General features: G+C 36.3%; 1 protein-coding gene across 5 annotated transcripts in view; it reads right to left on the bottom strand.

The window, feature by feature from the left end:
* The window catches only part of UNC80 (unc-80 homolog, NALCN channel complex subunit), a gene marked incomplete at both ends in the record, with an annotated part of 189,003 nt that overhangs the window by 96,009 nt on the left and 72,725 nt on the right, over nt 1–20,269 (bottom strand). For 4 of the 5 annotated variants that reach the window (XM_084242075.1, XM_084242073.1, XM_084242074.1 and 1 more), the window contains 3 exons: nt 1,817–1,950; nt 5,341–5,476; nt 9,475–9,687. In XM_084242075.1, the coding sequence (XP_084098201.1) occupies nt 1,817–1,950; nt 5,341–5,476; nt 9,475–9,687 (483 nt within the window). Of the gene's footprint in view, nt 1–1,816; nt 1,951–5,304; nt 5,477–9,474; nt 9,688–20,269 lie in introns of all 5 variants that reach the window. The other variant, XM_084242072.1, reaches the window with a different exon arrangement.

Here is a 20,269-nt window from a genome sequence, read left to right as displayed (position 1 = left end):
TTTCAAACACTTATAGCTTGGTAACATGTTGGAAAGACAGTTTTATGATACTCTTTTTTTTCTCCAGTAGTATGTGACGAGTTTTCTTTACCATCCACTACAGTTAGAGAGATTAAACATGAGAAAAAGCTTCTTTCCCTTTTATTTCATAAAGTCCAACTTCCAATATATTATATAAATCCACTCTTGACAGTGAAAATTCTAGTGTAATGAATAAAAGATCTCTGAGAACCTGGTTAAAGGCAATGCACTCTTGAGTATCTCCTCTCCCTGAATGGATGACGGAGGCTCTGTTATTGCTGAAGTCCTTGGCATTTTCTATTAGTCTAGCAGTGGTTAGACAGCATTGTTTAAAAGACATAATTGATTAAAAAATGAAATCTGTTACAATAATAGAAATTAAACAGCCTTACCAGTGTTGAAAGGAAGAACAAAAATAGCTTGGTAAAGCCTTATGATTCTTATTTTTTTCATCACAATGGATCAAAATGGTGACCTACAAAAATCTGAAAATTTAAAAGTACAAGCACTTCTGGGCTTTATAAAGACTTGCATTATGAAATATAATTAGAATTCTGATAGAATGCCACTAACAGAGGTCTAGAGAGGAGATATTTTTTCATACTTAACTTTAAACACATGTGTTGAGTGGTGGCCTTGATTTGATTGCACAGAATAGTCTCAGTATAATAGTGAGGTTAATAATACAGAAAATGAAAGGTCCTTGTTAATGTATGAAATTAAATAAGGAAAATCAGATGAACTTCCCTCTCCAATATCCAAATGGTGACATTTTACGTGCAAATGTGGGTATGTTTTTCTTGAAAACATATATTTTATCCATAAATGTTTCTAACTTGAAAATATCCATGTTAAGCTTCAGAATATGGGGCATTGGAAAACAGATATTGAAAAACCAGAGGGAAAGGCAGAACTTAGGGATACTGGAGCACTTCATCTTGTATCATCCCAGGACTGGGGTGTGACCTTGTCCAGGCTCAGTTTGATTTAAGGAGCAGGGGAGCTAATGAGTTGCAAAATGAGCTTAAACAGACACCCAGACACTGGTGGTGTAACAATTTTCTCATAATGTACCTTGTCCTTCAGGAAAAAGTAATTTGTGTGGTTTCTCAGCTCTGACTGGACAATGCCTGTAAATAAATAACTACTGGAAACTTGGTGTCCACCAGGAACTAGGGGCCAAAGACACTGGCTATAAGGCTGCTCCTTCCCACATGCTCTGTGTGGTCTCCTGACGTGCAGTCTTTGTAACCCTGTGAAACCCCACCCTGATTGCACATGAGTGTACATGCATGTGTGGTCTTTTTCTGCCTACCCATAGCCATAAGGAATTAGGAATAAAATATATTTGGGGACCTTTATATGCCAAACACTTCAGTCTTTTGCCCAAACTATAAATGAGAAAACTCCTAAGAAGCACATTTCAATATGGATTTACCAGCAGTTAGTTAGAAAAAAAAAATCTGTTAGTGATTTCTGGGAAATGCTGCTCATAAAACTCATTATTTATAGAATCAAGGTCCCTAGGGGCTCTTGGCCATTCCTAGAACAACTCACAGTGATCCACCATTTTACCCAGAGGTGCTTTCATTAGTGATTTCAAGGTCAGATTTCGATTTTTTTTTTTTAACAGAGAAAAGTGATATTCTTTTTACATAGGAAAATTCCCTGATTTTTTTTAAATTATATGATGTACTTGGTCATTGGGCTTTTGAGGAAAGTGTGAACACCCAAAACCCAACCAGACATTGGCCCCTTCTCGCAGCCTGATTATTAATACATGTGCTTTACTCACCACCAGGGGTTCGGTGCGTGGTCTGGGCAGGCAAGAGAAGGTCTCTCGCAGGAAGGTGGTAATCTCTAGGAGAAGCTGGCATGCTGCCATCTTTAAAGCAAAGGGACATCCACATTTGGAAGGGTTCACTGTACCTATGGAATGAGAGGTTTTTCTTAAGTAAACCAAAAAAAGATACAAAGAGGCACAGTTTGATGGACATTGCTACACATGTGTAAAATCAAATTGCACATGAGAAAATTACCTATACATGTCTAAGATGAAATTGCATGAGAATGAGATCTATAAGTGTTTAATTGACCTATTACTTTTATCATAATCTTTGAAGTACCACACATGTCTCTCTCCCTTCATTTTGCAGTTCTATCTGAGTGCCTCAGTATTAAAATGTCAGTCAGCGAGAACTGAATTATTTTCCTTAAAGCATCCCAGAGAAAAAGAATGCAGCTTCACTAAACTTGAAAGCCTTTTAATGGAAACAGAAACCTAATAGCAGTCTTGCAAGATTTCACATCACTATTCAATCAGATTTAGACAATCTACATGGCACTGAACTAGATGTGAAACACAAAAATCCTGTTCATTTTATGAGAGACAACTATCTTGATGTTCTGAAGGCAGTGAAAATGCTCAGCTCTACTGAACTGCAACTGAGACATACTTGATCACCTGTATCATAAAACTTATACAAATTATTATGTCATACTAAGGTATCGATACACTAGAAGTATGGAAATATTCTCCTTTGCACTGAAATATACTGGTCTTTGAATGAGTAAAATATTCATCCTTCATAGACCAAGTAATGAGTTTTGCTCTAAAGACAGATACCACCAAGCTGATATCATAAAGACTTCATATTTTCAGAATTGATTCTCAAATTCATGTCATGACATATCATGCAGAAATATACTGATTACTTATCAGTGTTCAGAAAACTGGAGCAAAATAATGTTAAGTTCTGCCTCTCATAAAAGAAAGATAATAGTCATCTATTTTGAGTGAATAAATCATCAAAAAATCACAGTATTATTTCTAAATATTCCCATAAACTTTTTTTTAAAATCTCTAAAATATTTCCCATGTGCTAGTCTTTCCTAATTGAAAAGGCTTATATTGACAGTAGGTGAAAACTCCATTCTTTTTGAAGGTATCTCATTATCAAACATCCTCATGAAAACCTTTATTTTTTTTCCCTAGTGGTAATATGTGACTAGGGACACTTTCTCTTATATGGAAGAAACAAATTCCTCTAGATTTTCCAAATTGATACTTGTGGCACAATAATCTTTTTTTAACTCAATGATTTTTTTTAATTGAAATAATATTGCATTATAACATCACACTGTCCTGTAAATGCAAGATGAGCTATGTATTGAGTTGTAAGGGGAACTAATCCAGGCATTCTAACCTTATGTTTAAAGGAGACTACAGGACTCCAGAAATTGCCTGGGTGTATAACAGTTTTTAAAAAGTAATTGAATAGGGCCTTCCTGGTGGTGCAGGGGTTAAAGACTCCGCACTATCTAGCTATCCCCATGAGTTCGATCCTGGCCAGGGAGCTAACCCACATGATACAACAGACCTCTCCTATCTTGCCTGTTACTCCCCTTAGAAATGTATTTTAGTAGATCTGCCTGTTCTGCTCCCTGTTCTGTCTCCGGTGAATCCTCTCACCCACTCCACTACCACCTATACCCCAGTTCTTGTATGCATAAATACATAAAAATAAATCTTTTAAAAAAGCAATTGCATAGTATATATTCAGTATAAACTTATGAATTTGTCATTTTACATGTAAGGTTATCATCCAGGTTCTTATCAGTTCTACAGACAATGAGTTTATGGTCTAAGTAAACTACTCTGTTACAATGAAAAGGATTGAGTTCTACATGACCTCATTAAAAAAAAAAACTAACATACTAACCATGAAATATTGATATGTGGTACTTATATTGTCCCATGGAGATTAGAGCTCATTTTGGCCTGTGAAGAATCTAAAGTTGCTTTAGTTCAACTCTGTTCTGAAGGACCCCTAGGAAGTTTGGGCAGTTTGGGGTTATCTTCTGGTAAGTCTTTACTAGGTTCTGTGATTGCTAGATAATCCTCAAGCTCTCCTATTGATAAGACTTAACTCCATGAATCATCGTGGATATTGTAGACCTCTGTGAACTGAAGGACTCTTTGGGGACAGCTTTCACCAGTATAAAAGGTTGATGTCAAAATTTTGTGTCTTGTCAAAAGCTCAGTCAAAGAGATTTGATAAGGGCTGAGATTTGAAAAGGCAAAATGATAAAAAAAAAAAAATTGAAAAAAAATCCTTGGTATGAAAGTAGAAAGGAAGGCAATAATTTCTCTTTGATTCCATCCATACTTTGATATTAGTTTATTGGCATTTCATTACTACAATGGACAAAGCTGGGCTGGAATCACCTAATTAAGGACAATCGTTAAGATATAATGAGGGGGTTTCTTTCAAACCATGAGGGGAAGTCAAGAGGAAGAGGCCTCACTTTCTTCATCAGAGGATACCAATTCCATAATCACATTGGACTTTTATACTCCATAAAAGGCAGTGATAAACATATACACAAGTTTGTATGGGATAGAACAAACATATGTACAAAATGGTGTTGGAAAGGATATGTACAGGAATCTCTGTGTCTATTCTTCTATGATGGAACTCAATCATAATTTTAATAAGTACAGTATAGCAACCACTCACAGCTCTAACAAACAATCTTTTTTTTTTTAAAGATCTATTTATTTATTTATATAAGCACTGGGTACAGTCAGAAGCATGGGAGGGTGAGAGAATTCACCAGAGCCAGAGTGGGTGCAGAACAGGCAGACTGACGAAATACACTGCTGAGGGGAGCAGTGGGTGCAGCAGGAGAGGTCTGTCGCGCCATGTGGGACCCTCACCGGTGGCCGGGGATTGAACTGGCACTGCAGAGGCTGTGGGCAGCTTCGCAGCCCAGCTCTCAACTGCTGTGCCACCAGGGGATGCCCCAATCTTAATCTTTTAATATTTCCAATTCATGTTATTTACTATAATTACTCCGATTAACTATTTCAATATTTTAGTGATTTAAGAAACATTTCATGTTCAATTCTATTTGGTCTAAATTTTTTTTTTTTTAAATCTCCAAGAGCAATAACAAAACAAAAACAGACCAAACCTCCTTTGGGACCTTTAATTTTCCACAACTATATTTTTTCAGAGTGGCCTAATACTCACTTTGTATGATAAACAGTAAGAAACAGAAACTACAAAATAATGGATGTTCTGTGTTGCCTGTGTCTCTGCCCCTTTCTACACAGACTTCTCTTTCTGGTTGCCCTTGTTTGTGTGGCTTTCTGTGCATGTTTTGCTTCCATGCACAGGGAATAGGAGAGACAGTGGGGAGTGGGGAGACATGGGAAGGTGGTAAGAATATGAAAGAAGAAAGTGTAATATTAAGTGCTCCTAAAACAGAGGTTCTTACAAGCAGGGGTTCTTGTAGTAAAGGGAGTCTCCTTACTGTCATCTAAAAAGTCTTCCTCCTCATCCTCCTTTCTTAGTCTCCTCTTGGTCTCCTCATCATAAATCAGACCCAGAAGGTTGGCTGGGCTCTCACTTTCTCCGTGACACAACTCATTCAATCGGACTCCGATTGCCTACCATATGAAGAAAAAGAAACAGCACAAAATATGTCAGACTGTACAATATGCTCTCATGTTATAGTGGACATAAGCAAACCATTAATGGGAATTATCTCTGAAAGCTTCTTCTGTTCACCATAGGGCTGTAACTACTACATTCCCCAGTATGGGGGCCCAGAATTGGAAGGTATTGATGCTATCTCCAACGTCATTTAATATAAAGACTTCTGAAAATTGGAATGATCCCTTTATCTTCTCATCCAACATTTTTTTCCCTGAAAATATTTCCATTTACTTCAAGGTCATTTTATAGGTCTCACTCTTCTAAGGAAGTACGCAGTATTTTTCTATAGAGAAATGTGTTGAAGTAAATACAAAGAAGTCACAGCTTCTCAGAGTGCTTCTGATTATGCTATTAAATGAGAGTGTCACTGTCAGGCTAACAGTTTTGGGGGTTGTACTATAAATTTATATCTGCCATGATATATGCACTTATTAGATTTTTTAATAGACCGTTTCTCCCTTCATGATACTCTATGAATTAGTTGGAAATACCACTATTATTTTGGTAGTGTACCCAACATCAACATTAGAAATATGACTTTTAATAACTCTGCACATGTATAAGAAGCTTTTTACAAGGTATTCAAAGAACCATACTTGCTATCTATTCAGAATCATGCATTAGTCTAATTTACCAAAAGGAATTTTCCAGAAGAAGAGACAAAATAAACTACCTTTTTGTATTTCTTTTTATATTCCAATGACCTACCTATAGCATGCAATGAAGGCAAGGACATGTGCTTAGAAAATAAAGTCAGGGATAAAGCTAAAATGAGCACTGAACTTGGGGGGTACATGGTTTGGTTAGATACCCATTAGTAGGAATAACATTCTAGATAGGCTTCTTTCTTCCTATATAAAACTTTCTAAATATTTGGAAAAAAAATGTTAACTTCTGGGCATGCAAGAAATTAGAAATTAATTGCTGGGAATGAATATGTAAATATATTCCCAGGACTTTTTAAATAAAAATATAAGTCATTTGACTATCTTGTATATCTGGAAACAAAGAAGTCTCCTTAAACTTGGTAATTAAAAACCAGAAAATAAAAACCAAATAAATGAGAAAGCAGTATAAAAAAGATATTGCAGGATAATCGTGTTTTAGTGGATAACCTGAGAAGTTTTCAGCAAACAGAACAGAACTTGAAAACAAAAGCACCACTTCAACAAAACCCTGATGCTACTATTTTGTAGATTATCTCTAAAGAAGAAGGTATGTAATTACAGGTCTGGAGAAGGGCCAACACATAATAGTGAGACTCAAGGGGGAAAAAAATCTACATTAATCTTTCCTGGCTGTGGAGACAAAGCAATTTATTTTAAAATCTACAGCTCATAAAGCCTTAAGTGTTGCTCAAAAAATGGATTTGTCTAAGAAAATACTAGCTGTCTAAACAACAATTTAGAACTCTCTCTTCCAAGGCTAGAAAGATGCCTTATGTCTATTCTCTTCATTCATCAAATATTTATTAAGTGAGGTAATTTACTATATATTAAATGAAACATAATATTAATTGTTCAAGTGCCTTTGTTTAATATCATAGGGTATGTTATAAGTCTTCCTTCCTACAGCAGACTCACTGGTTGGCAATTAGGAAAATGAGAGAGGTTGGAAGCTTTGACTAAGGTCACCCAGCAAGTTGTAGATTGGGATTAAAATACAGAATGTGTGACTAAGTCCTTTGCTCTTTCTGTCATGAGCTGTCTATTGTGGGGGTGGGGGAAGGTGGGTAACATACATACCAAGCCAAACCAAACATACCAAAATCAATATATTAATGAAGAAAAAGACTGAAAGCATTTTATTAGTTCATAAGATAGAGAGATGAAATTTAGTACACAGAAGCACAGAAAGGCTCCTTTGCTGTACATTTTGGGAAAAGGTTAGGGTAGAGAGATTTAAAAGACTCATAGGGAAATGCATAGATGTGTTCAGAGACAGACAAACAGAAAGGCAAGAAAGGTCGGGGGACTAGATCTTACAGTTCTTGAAGCTGAACTTCATTTTGCATTCTGATGGATTAAAGGTAGCTTTTGAGTGGGGGAGAAGCCCAATCACTCATTCCACATGCATTGTGCTTCATGCCTAAAAATGTACAGGCAAATCATGCAATTGCTTTTAAAATCCAATGTGATAACTCATTATTTAATATTTCTTAGGTATACAAATGATCGGGAAAATGCTCTGTAGAGACATTAGCTAATTTAACTGCATCTTCCATAATCTTGGTGAGGTTTGAATAAGGGTTGTGGATTGAAGGTGATGCCAGGCTAAGCAATTTGGGTTTTATCCCAAGAGAAAAGGAGAATCACTGAAGCATTAGAAAGTGGCTAAGAAACACAATTTGATTTGCATTTTAGCTTAATCACTCTGAGAGTAGTTTGGGGGATGAATTGGAGGGGTAAATCTGGAGGCTGGTAATGAAGTATAAATGTTCTGCTTTTAGATGGGCTAAGCCATAGGGAGATGGTTTTATTGGTAATGTGTAGGATGGGTCAGATGAGTGGAGGTTGTGGGGAGCAGACCAAATAGGAAAATGCTTTAGTCATCTGCATGACTAGTAATATAGATCTGACCTAAAGGGGCAATAGAGGCATGGAAGAAGTAGAATCAACAGGGGAAGATTTGGAAAATGCTCAAAGGCTGTCATCTCAGATACTGGTGTTACCAAAAATAAGAATAGAATGTTCAGCAGAATTGGCTGATGGTGGTGTATTTATGTGGGGGAAAGGGTTTTATTCTGGTCCAACTGCCTCCCAAGTGCAGTTGGCAAAGCCAGCTTGTGACCTGAAAAGTGTACTGAAGAGATGATCAGGGCCAATGGCAGAGATGGAAATGTTGAAAACTAGTAACCAATGTAACCCTGGCGAAATTATATGGGAAGGAGTTATATGAGATCCTAAGAAGCCTTTTATTTATAGGGAGGAGGTGGCTGAGGACCAAGGAAGGAAACAAAGGACTGGGCACAGAGATCTGAGCAAAACTCAGAGCAAAATGGTATGGAAGCAAAGAAGAGTAAAGCAGGGATATAAGCAGGGTCCAGCACTACAAGGAAATCAGAGACAGTTGTTCTGAAGTATTTGGAAGTTCATCAGTGAAATCCTTCTTATAAATCTCTAACACTTAGCATTTAACTAATGGTTTTGACTTTTTGGTGGGATGTCATTGGGATCAGAGGAGGCTTGTTGGTACCGTGGAGCCCTCCTCAAATGAGTTAAGTAATAAAAGGCAATTGAAACATCCCTCTAGTTTGAAATACTTAACCAGTTTTATGCAAACCCACTTTTCCCTCAAACCCCCACAAATTGGAGAAAATATAAAAAGAAGATATATATTATAAAAGATATATACAAAAGAAAATAAATTAAGGTTATATAAACATATATACATGGAAAAAGAATATATATATTACAAAAGCTATATTACATACAAAAGAGCATAACCAGAGCCATATATATACTCCTTTTCAAAGGTTTCAGGCAACTATTAAGAAATTGAAAAAAAAGTAAGGTCACAGAAAGCGTAAATTAGAATAGAAAGTCAAAACAATGATGTGTTTAATAATTATAGCAGTAGTTCTTATAGAGTTGATTCTGATAAATACATACCGTTACATGTAATAAATAATATAGCAATTAAAAGCAAAGTTTTGAAATCTAACTTGAGAGATAGAATCTTGGTTCCTATACTCACTAGGAACGAAAACTTGGGCAAGTTGCTTGACCCATACAAACTTCAGTTTTCCTAACTCCAGAGAAGGTCAACCTTAGCAGATTTATTGGGAGGTTTAAATGCATTGTTCGTTTTCCTCTAAAATGTTTTGTTTGTGCCTGGTACATATAATAGATCCTCAACAAATGGCTATTCAAACAAACAAACACAAACAAGAAACTTCTTCACTTCACTCAAGCACCCTTATTTTTATGGAAGAAAATCGAAGGCTCACGTCTCCCCACTGGTAGAAGAGCTTGGCAGCATTCCACTGCAGTTTCTGGTTCCGCTTGTTGCCCACAATGGGCGAGCGTCCCCTGGACAGGCCTTTCTTGGTGATGTTCACGTGATGCCCTTTCATCCATTCTGGCCAGTTGCCACGATTGCAGCGGTGAACAAAACGGGCACATTCCAGGAACAGCGCTGCTCTGGCCACCACAGGCGCTTCCTGAGTAGGGTTGTTAAGACAAGAAGAATGCAGGCTTTAATGAGCAATAAGTCAACCTTAAAGGGAATTACCATCTCCTCTTAGTTTATATCTGTCTCTGTGTTTTGATGGGGTTAGCCACATTTCCCAGGTGGTGTCAGCGAGGCTGGCACAGCCTGACAAATATGGAAAATGAATCGGCTAAGACAAAGGTGGGTATTGACCAGTTACACATATTAAGTAGCTTTCTGTGTTTAGTTTTTTTCCTTCTGAAGAATCTCAAGTAACTTCATGATTTTATCTTTACAGATTTATGAGTCAGCTGGGATTTACATGTGAGAGTAAAATGGCTATGAGTAAGAAGTATCAAAATATGAAGCTTTTTTAAACTTAGAATTTTAACATGATGCAAACAAATATTTAATTTCTTATTTTAACCCAGGATGTGCTAACGGCATGATTTTTTCAAATTTGTTATTCATGATTGGTTTTCTATGATACATTCAAGGGAGGTTAACTACTCCAGCGCATCTTGGCTAGTAAGAAAAGTAAGTGCGTGCTAGATTTTGTTGATGGAGTCTCTCCATCCCCCTCCCCTGCAACCCCATTTTATCATGAATAGCAGATCAAATTCTGATTATATAGCTATAGTTTCAACTGGAAATGTTTGACATAGTGGAAGTTAATTAAAAAAAAAACAGGGATAAAAGGGGAGAACTATGAAGTCACACACAGAAAGTTAACAGGTCAGAGAAATATATGCATCAATAATTAATATGTTTTGATTGGCCAATTTAAAAAATACACCACAATATTTGTCATCAATTAAGGTTGTCTAGAAACCATAGGTTACTTAGTAAACATAGGTTTTCAGATGGAAACATTTTTGTTCATTTCAAGCAATAGTATTCTTAACTTTTATAAATCATAATTCTTAATATCATAACAACACTGTTATGTATAGATATCTTCATTTTACTGTTTTTTTAAAATGAGGTATAACTGCCCACTTTCATGAAGTAGGTAGGGGTGGACAAAGGGTTTAGTCTAGGTCTTGCTAACACCCATGTCTGCAGTAGTTCCTTTTTGATATCTACATTGTCTTAAGGTACACTCAAATAAATCTTAGTAAAAAATCTTTAGACTACATATAGGAAGTCACTATTTAAAAATACGATATTAATCTCATGCAATGTTATTTTCTAAAACACAATAAATGACAACACTATTTTCCCATTTAAAATCCATCAACCTCAACTGTAACACAAATAAAGATACCTCACTTTTATCATCTGGTTCATCTCTCCTTGTATCCCCATCTCAAGTGTTCTGTGGTCTAATTATGCAAAGTTGGTTGAAGTCTCAAAATATGCTATATTATACTTTTCCATTGTTGTTTCCTTGACTTGCAGAATCTTTTCTGTCTGGCAAATTGCCACTTTGAAGATTGAGCTGAGTAGCTTCCTCTAAGGAACCTGCCTTCAACCCTTCCCCATGCCTGCAGAGTTGGCTACTGCATTATTTGGAATATCATGGTATTTCAAACATGCTGGATGACTCAAGTAAGTTAGCCCATTAAGCATTTTATCACTGTTTACAATTAAATGAAGTCTTCAAGAATTCTAATAAGATATATATTTATGCAGGGACTTAATTTTACAAAGTCTATTATACTGCCCTAACATAAAAGTTAACCTATGTGAAAAGGCAAAATTCAAGATGAATGCTAATAGTGAGAATCGATCATTAATAAAATACAGACACTAATGATGAGAATCTATTCTCGATTGCACTGGTACACAGACTGGGTAGGAAGGAGGTCAGAGGCATAAAAAGACTTGGAAGTCAAGGGTCAAGCAACTTTCTGCACCAAACCTAACAATATTGTTGTGCCAGAACATTTAGACTAAATAGCTACACTCTTCTAGTATTACATATTTATTTCACTAAACATCTCAGGTAATGCTAATTGGTGTCTGGAAAAGACTAGAACATCTGCCTCTAAAAACAAATGACCGTCTGAGGGCAAGGTGAGTGATGCAAATTTATTCATAGCCTGTCACACTTTGACACATTCCTAGTATGAAGCAATTCACTGCTTAATGACAAGAGGACAGAAAGAACACTGCTGAGATAGCATTACTATGGACCTTGGCTCCTTTAGGTTGAACATGGGTAAAACTTAACCCAGACACATGGGATAGAGGATCTTTTTATTGCCCCAAACTATTAGTTGGCACCCAGAGGGTTAGAAATCAATGAGTAAAAATTCAAATTGTGCAGTGTGAGCTTTCCTATGTAAATTGGTTTGCCTTCTTCGGAAAAATAGCTTTGGTTGCTTAGGAAGTTCAAGGTGTTTTGAATAAAAAGCAACTTCAATTCTCTGCTCTCAAATCATCTTATGATAAAGCTCAGGTAGTGTCAGTTATTGACCCAAGGAAATTCTAATCTAAGTTTGAAAATGGAACTGAGATCAATATTAAAATAATTCTCATAAACTATAAAGCACAACATTAAAGAGGAAGTTTCTGGTTGTTATCAGATGGATTTGATTCATGTAAATTGCTAGACTCAGTAACATTTGGAAATATCACTGTCTGCGTTAAGAGATGATAACACAGAGTAATTCAAATATTGCCCTTTTATGATAATCTTCATGAACCTTGTGGATGAATGCAGGCTTGGGGGTTCACAGTCAAGATGGCAATGAATAATACCAATTTCTGGGGTATGGTAGCATGCCTACTTCTATACAATTGAGGGAGCTGTTGAGATACAATGCTAAAGACTGTGATGTACAATCCTGTACTGAAACAACTACTCACTTCACAATGTGTGTGAAAGGGCACTCACCGCATTTTAGTGTGAGTATGGTTGTGGGGAATTATAATCCTGATGTAATTTCCTTTCAAAGTGTAGTTTGGAAAGCATTGGTTTTAGGAGCAAGGTTATGAAATACCTTGGACAAGGGATTCTTCTTGGAGATAAAGGAAAGTCAACTTTCCCTCTTTAGATGGAGCTTACCTCATATGGCTCAGTGCAATCTGAAGCAGCAGCAAAAAATGGAGGCATGACAGAATGGATAGGGATGGATTCACATCACAGAGAAAAACAGCACAAATGGAGAAAAATGAATCGGAAGAATGCTGCATGGCTGAAAAGAACCACAGAGGATCAAGCATAGTTAAAAGTGAGCAGCTAACAAAATCTGACAGCATTGGCATACCAAGGATTATTTTGCTGGTGGTCCTGAAAGAAAAATAGGCAGATATAATTTTTTCTTTCTTATTAACATGACTGTCATATCACCTTTTCATGTTCTATAATGCCAAAGAATACCTTCTAGCTCATTATATCAAAACGTCTCAGTTCCTAGACAAGAATCAATTTTAACTGGGGAAAAAATATATATTAGGTTGAACCATAAGGCATTTCCAAGTTTGAAGATCAAAAATTGTTGAATATTAACAATTTCCTATGGTTTGACTTTATAGAAGATGTTTCTGCAGTGGCTACAGAGTTGTCTAGTTAAAAATTACAAAATTACAAATCATCGAGACTCTCTCTCTTGACTTTTGCCATGTTTCTTCTGCATTTTGTAAGATTGTTATCTATATTGAATGTTTCCTTATGAAAGTGAAGGAGAGAATTAGAATACAAATTCAGACAGCCATGCTGTTACCTTGCCGGGGGACCTAGAAAATATTGTTACCAATAAGCAATGGTTAATTGAAGGTTATAATTGCAATACATTCCTTTCCCTGAAGGACTATATCTCAACTTATAATTAAGAAAACCCTGACTGATTCTGAAAACTCATATAACCACACTAGACAGGAACTGTTTTTAAACTGAATATTTTATGTTGACCTCTGGGGAATTACATAATTTTTCTATTGCCTTAGAAAAAATATAAAGTTCTTGCTGTTGCAGGATACCTATTTATTTAAAACCAACAGGAATAAGCAGTTACTGTGGGGTCTTACTGTGCATTGGAACCTAGTTTGCTAGAGGGCATGTGCTTATGAGTCAGTATTTATTACTTAGCCTGTACTGAATTTTCTAACTGACATCATTAAGTAACTGACAAGCTGCCTCCTTCCCTTTGCCCATTTCTACAGCAGCTGTGGGCAAAGGAAATGATTCAGTTGCCAGGCTACAGTCAGGCATTATTGTTTAATACACGGTCTGGATGGCTAGTCATTTTAACACTTACTCAGATCATAATATTTTGGGTATTTTAAAAACCAAACGAAGATAGCTGTTTCTGACATTCCAATGGATTATGTGTAAAAATGAATACCTTTTGGTTTAGACACCTAAAAATGCTGGAAAAATACCCCCAAAGTACTTCATTTTGATTTTGTTTTTATTTCTAACATGAGGTAACAGAGCATTGAGAGTAGAAATTACAAGGAAGGGCAATTCTGAGGAGGAAGTAGTGTGGGAATATTTGCCCTGGGGATCCTACTGACTAGGCAGAGACCAAAGCATTGATTTTGAATAGACCCCAAGTTAAATGTTTGGGCTCAAGCAGATGGAGGGTGAGTCGTACATGGGGCCTTCTTCAATAGATGATTAAGAAAAAGATAGGCCCCCATGGTGTAGTTTTGCCTGAGTAGGCTAGGCACTGAGTAGAACAAGAAAAGAATGTATCTTTGAGAATTCCTAATCAAAATTTCACTTTTTCATATATGTATGGCGTAGAATTGGCACCACTTCCACATTCCTTGCCTTCTACCCTCAATAATTCTAGAAACAATCTTAAGTTGGTAATGTTTCCACGTGTCTAAGAAATGGAAATTTCTTTTGAAAGAATACTTTAAACTATTGAACATTTAAACATGAGCATGCATGAATCATTTGGGAATATACACGAAGTAGATTCTTTGCCTGACCCTGAGATTCGGACTCAGTTGCTCTGTTCCAGGACCTGAAAATGTACATTTTTAACATGCTTATAGGGGGTGCTGATATCACTGGGCCATTGAATAACAATGCTCTTAACCCAGGTCTTAAAGAATTCCCACAGGTAAAATTCCAAGAAATATGTTCACATTAAAAATACATAGAAAATCTGTATCCACTATGGGCAAGGACCAGCAAAAACAACAAAAGGCAGAATTAAATTGAAAACAATTACAGTTATTGCAATCACAGGGTATCAAATACATTTGAAAATTAATGTGGGTATATGGGTGTTGAAAGTATCACTAGGGAATTAGACTATCAAGTTGGCAAGGCAATTTTAAAGCAGTTCAGTAGAACTTTTCTAATTAAAAATTATTGCATTTGATGCAAATGGCCAACAGGCATATGAAAAAATGTTCAACATCACTTGTAATCAGGGAAATGCAAATCAAAACTACCACGAGATACCATCTTACACCAGTGAGAATGGCACATATTAAAAAAACTAGCAACAACAAATGTTGCCGAGGATGTGGAGAAAAAGGAACTCTCCTGCACTGCTGGTGGGAGTGCAAACTGGTCCAACCACTATGGAGAGCTGTGTGGAGATTACTTAACCTACTAAAGATAAAGCTTCCATATGATCCAGCAATTCCACTTCTAGGTATTTACCCAAAGGGCACAGAAACATTAATTCCAAAGGGCACCTGCACCCCTATGTTTATAGCAGCACTATTTACAATAGCTAAGCTTTGGAAATAACCCAAATGCCCAAAAATAGATGACTGGATCAAGAAGATGTGGTACATATACATAATGGAATATTACTCAGCAATCAACATGGATGGAGATGGAAGGAATCATGCTCAGCGAAATAAGCCAGAAAGAAAAAGAAAAATACCAGATGGTCTCACTCATAGCAGGAATCTAGAAAACCTAAATAAGGGACCAGGAAAAAGAATAACTATAAGAAAGAAAAAATCAAAATCCACAAGCAACTATAAGCCAGGACACACTATGGGGGGCGGGGGGGAACAGAGAAAGGAGGGATTGGGGCCAAAATAAGGGGGGGTGCAACTGTATAGGAAATATAAAAATAAAAATTATTGCATTTGAAATTTAAAATTCAATGAATGGAAGAAAACACAGATTAGATTAGCTTCTTCTAATTTCAGCACTATTGGTGCTTTGGTCCAGATAATTCCTTATGAGAGGGATGGACTGTGAATTACAGAATTACCAGCATCTTTGGTATCTACCACCAGACTTCAGCAGTAATCCCAAGGTTGTGACAACCAGGAATTCACTCAGACATAGCCTAACGTCCTCTGGTAGGCAAAATTACCCCTCATTAAGATCATGTGATTAGACAGTTGGAAAGGAAAATTGAGATAGAAAAAGTACCTCAGAAAATTTCCCAGGATGTAGCACAGAAATAGAAAAGGAAATAAAAAAAAAATAAGACTATTAAAAACTGAGAACTATCACATCTTTTCAATTTCTAGAAGGAAAGGTAAGAGAGTATGCATAAAACATACTATTTGAAGGCCCAGTAAGTTCAGAATTTTCCAGAATAGATGAAATATGGTAATTACATGATTCAGGGACATATGAACCCCTCATGAGAAATATTTTAGTAAAACTGCAAAATATCACCATTAAGAGAAGATATTAAAAACAACCAGGGGTGGGGTAGGGATGGAGTAACAGGTTGCCTATAAAGGAATGTCAGCAAAGTCAGAAAAGACAGGGTTAATATCTTTGAAAAATAAAAAGAAAATGTTAGTCTATAGTTATAATTCCAGCAAAAATTGTCTTTCAAAATGAGACTAAAATAAAAATTTTTCAAGTAATCTGTAGCTAAGAGAAATATGCTCAATTGAAAATCAATAAAAAAAACTTTTGAGGGCCTCCCCGGTGGCGCAGCGGTTGAGCACTGGGTTGCGAAGCTACCCGCGGCCTCTGTGCCGCCGGTTCGATCCCCGGCTGGGCTGCTCCCCGGCCACCGGAGGAGGGTCCCACATGGCGCGCAGACCTCTCCTGCCGCCCGCTGCTCCCCTCAGCAGTGTACTTCGGTCCTTCTGCCTGCTCTGCTCCCGGCTCTGGCTCTGGTGAATTCTCTCACCTTCCCGCGCTTCTGACTGTACCCAGTGCATGTATAAACAAAACAAACAAACAAACAAATAAATAAATAAAACATGCCTCTATTAAAAAAAAACCATTTAAAAAAAAACTTTTGAATGATTTCCTTCAGCAGGATATAGATCTTAGAAGGAACATGTGAGTTGCAAGGAGAAATGGTGAACAAATAATAAGCTAATCTTTTGGGTAAATTTAAAAATTGTTTTCTAAAAATCAATTAAAGTATCTAAAGCAGGCAAAAAATAGTTAACAATCTGCGTATTGGCAAGAACACAAAGCAACAGGGGCTTTTATTACATGCTAGTAACTGTGCAATAGTTAGAACTACTTTAAATATGCTTTGAAGTGATGTGGTAAAATTATTACCCAATTTCATTCCTAGGTCTATTTACTAAACTATTGCACATCAAAGCCCGTATGAAGTATATTCATGGAGGTATTATTCAAAATACCCAAAATTTTGAAAAAGCAAAAATATCCATTGAACAATATAGATACATTGTTGTGGAATATCCAAGCAAACAAATGCTGCTCCTCAGTGAAATGTAACCTATTCATGCTAAATGGATTAACAAGAATGAACTCAAACTTAATGTTCAAGAAGGATAATTGTCTTCATTTAAATGAATTTCAAAAGTAGGCAAAACACAGCAAAGTGAGGCCATGTATTCCCGAGGAAAGCCTATGTGTTGCAATATAGAAAGCACAGAAAAGATAACCCCAAGTTCAGGGAACAGAGTTCTCCGTAAGGAGGGAAGTGTGACTGGGAATACGGGGGACTTGAAGTGGACATGGTCTATTCTTTAAGATGGGTGGTGTCTATGTGTCATTTAAATAGTTTCTTTAAATCCTACTTCTTATGATACACATTTTTATGCCTCTTCTAATCATTAGGATCTTCCCCCAAAATTCAGTAATCCTGGATGACTAGAATTAGAGGATAATTTGGGGATTTACTGAATAATTTCAACTTTTCTTATGGCTCAAAAGGAAACATTATTTTGCTTTAATAGTTCCTCTCATACATAAATCCTATTTCTTAAAAGAAACTGATTTGCACTGATCATCAGATAGTCTTGCACGGATCATCAGATAGTCTTAAGTCTCAGTGCGAATTAGATTTGGTGCAATGAAGCCCAAAGTGTGACTATACTGATGTATAACCAGATGTCCCATTTTCCTCAGGAGAGTACCAGCTTCTGTTGTTTTCCTGACATAAAAAAATGACAGCATCCCCTATCACTCTCAAGCATCTTAGTTTGCATAAAATTTATATATTTAATCTTAAGTTATCTGTTTATGTGGCTAAAAAATTTACCATGAATTAAGTATTTTCCATCCACAGGATAGGGAGAATTCTGAAATTCCATTGTCTTTCTTACATTTATGGAATTGTTCCTAAAACAAACTGACATTATCATTAGTGTTATTCAAGCTAATATATTACCAATAAATTAGAAATCACTATGTCTTATATGTTATATATTCAACTGGATAAAATGGGGCAGAATATTTCAATTGAAAAGTTGAAGTGCTGTCTGAAGTGTTCAATTTTTCTTTCCACTTTTGAGCTTATAAGTTATGTAACTATAGAGATGAAATGACTTTTTTTCTAACACACGTCTTTTTAAAAACTCCTCACAGTTGCACCTATTAAATTTATACTAACAAGAAAGATTTTGAGGAATAACTGTGCTGTACATAAAATTGCACCAATTATCCCTTAGTATTCATAGCAATAAAGCCAAGAAAATTGTTTTAAAAAAGCCAAAATCTTTAGAATATTAGGTTTTTGAACTTTGAAATTTCTAGTATTTCCTACATTTAACAAAACTTTTCAATTCTGAAGGAAATTGCAAACTTGAAAATAATCACATTTAAATATATGATTAAGGCAACAAAACAATGAAAACTGTTCTAAAATTAAAACATATACCAGTAAAGCTAAAATTGCATTTAAGCTGCACTTAAAAAATATTAATAAATGCAACATCCAAGAAACCAAACAATAAGAGAGGGGAAAAGCGTTGTACTGGAATATGGTGATAAACTAAGCACATCCATTTTCTCTTCACCCCAAATCATAGCTATTGCAATAGAAGAATCTATAGCTATGTCTATAGCTATACCTATATGTCTATTTGTATCCATATCTATATCCATAGCTTAGCTGAATCTCATCTCACTTGTCTACCTACCTATCATCAATCTATCCATCTATATCATCCATGTCTACCTCTACATCTGTATATGTCTATATTCACATTTATATAATATCTGCTTTTCACATATATATGTGTATGACTAAAACCACAAATGCATTGGAAAAATATTTTAAAAGTGAAGCATTTTGAATTATGGGAAGCGGGTGGCATTGGATATTAAGTAAAACCAAATGCAGAGGAAAGAAAACTTAAAGATACATTTAGCAGAAGACATTTGTGAAAGTTGAGGAACTCCTGATCCAGATCTTGGGTAGGAGCAAGTACAGCTGTTGCACGTGTCCACCTGAATGCAGCTTTGCTGCATGCACAAAGGACTTGCAGCTCACTTCCCTCCTCTTGGTCCATTTGTCAGAATTCATTAACAACTTTAGCAACTTCATTTCCCCATATCTGAGAAAGTGAATCTAAGTGCCCGTCTTTGGGGTCCATTTTCTTGCTTGATCATCTCTTCTCATATCAACAAGTAAAACAATGAATGTGATGATACTTTATAAACTGTCAAGTATAATGAAAACATTGCTATTGTCATCCTTGACCACCACCACTGCTGCCTTCACCTCCACAACCACCATCATCACCACTATTACCTCCACCACTACCATCACCACCACATCTATCATCCCTACCACCACCATTATCACCATTATCACCAACCACCACCACCGCCCATCTCTTTTATTCAACCAACCAAGTGTACCCTGTATATCTTTCTTTGATAATGGAGAGTCTAGGCTCCTTTCAGACTAGACTGACTCTGACCTCTGGAATGTGGTTACTTCCCTGCTGGACATATCTGATGATCAGAAAATGCCTTTTTACTTTGAGGCTCAAAAGACACGGCTTATAATCATCAACCCCCCTTTATTTTATTTCTTCACATGAGATTTTATGATATTGAGAAGGTCAAAGATGGTCAGAGTAGATTCCACAGGAAAGAAGGAAAGGATAATTTAGTGGTCTGATAACTATCTGGCCATAGCCTGATGGGAAAGTAAAAAAAAAACTAGTTTTTGTGGGATTGAGCCCAACTTAATGGTAGTAGGCAAGCTAGTTTGACTCTCCTGTTGACTTCACAGCTCTGTCCTTCATAAGGAGAGTTACAAAGCAGGTGAAGCTCTCCAATTAAACTTTCTGGTATCATCATTAACAGCTAGCACCATGGGTGGCACACAGGAAGCCCTCTAGCCCTATATTGGTTGAATTAATTATTATATGGTGTCCAGTAAGCCAACCTGACTCCTATTTTTAAATTTCATTACCCTTATCACTTGATAAAGTTGATAAGTATATGTGTGTGTATATATATAATTTATATATATATTTAT

Source organism: Talpa europaea, assembly GCF_964194135.1.
Source record: "Talpa europaea genome assembly, chromosome: 1".
NCBI classification, from domain to species: Eukaryota; Metazoa; Chordata; class Mammalia; order Eulipotyphla; family Talpidae; genus Talpa; species Talpa europaea.
The sequence above is the reverse complement of the archived record's forward strand: the minus strand, read 5'-3'. Positions and strand labels throughout refer to the sequence as shown.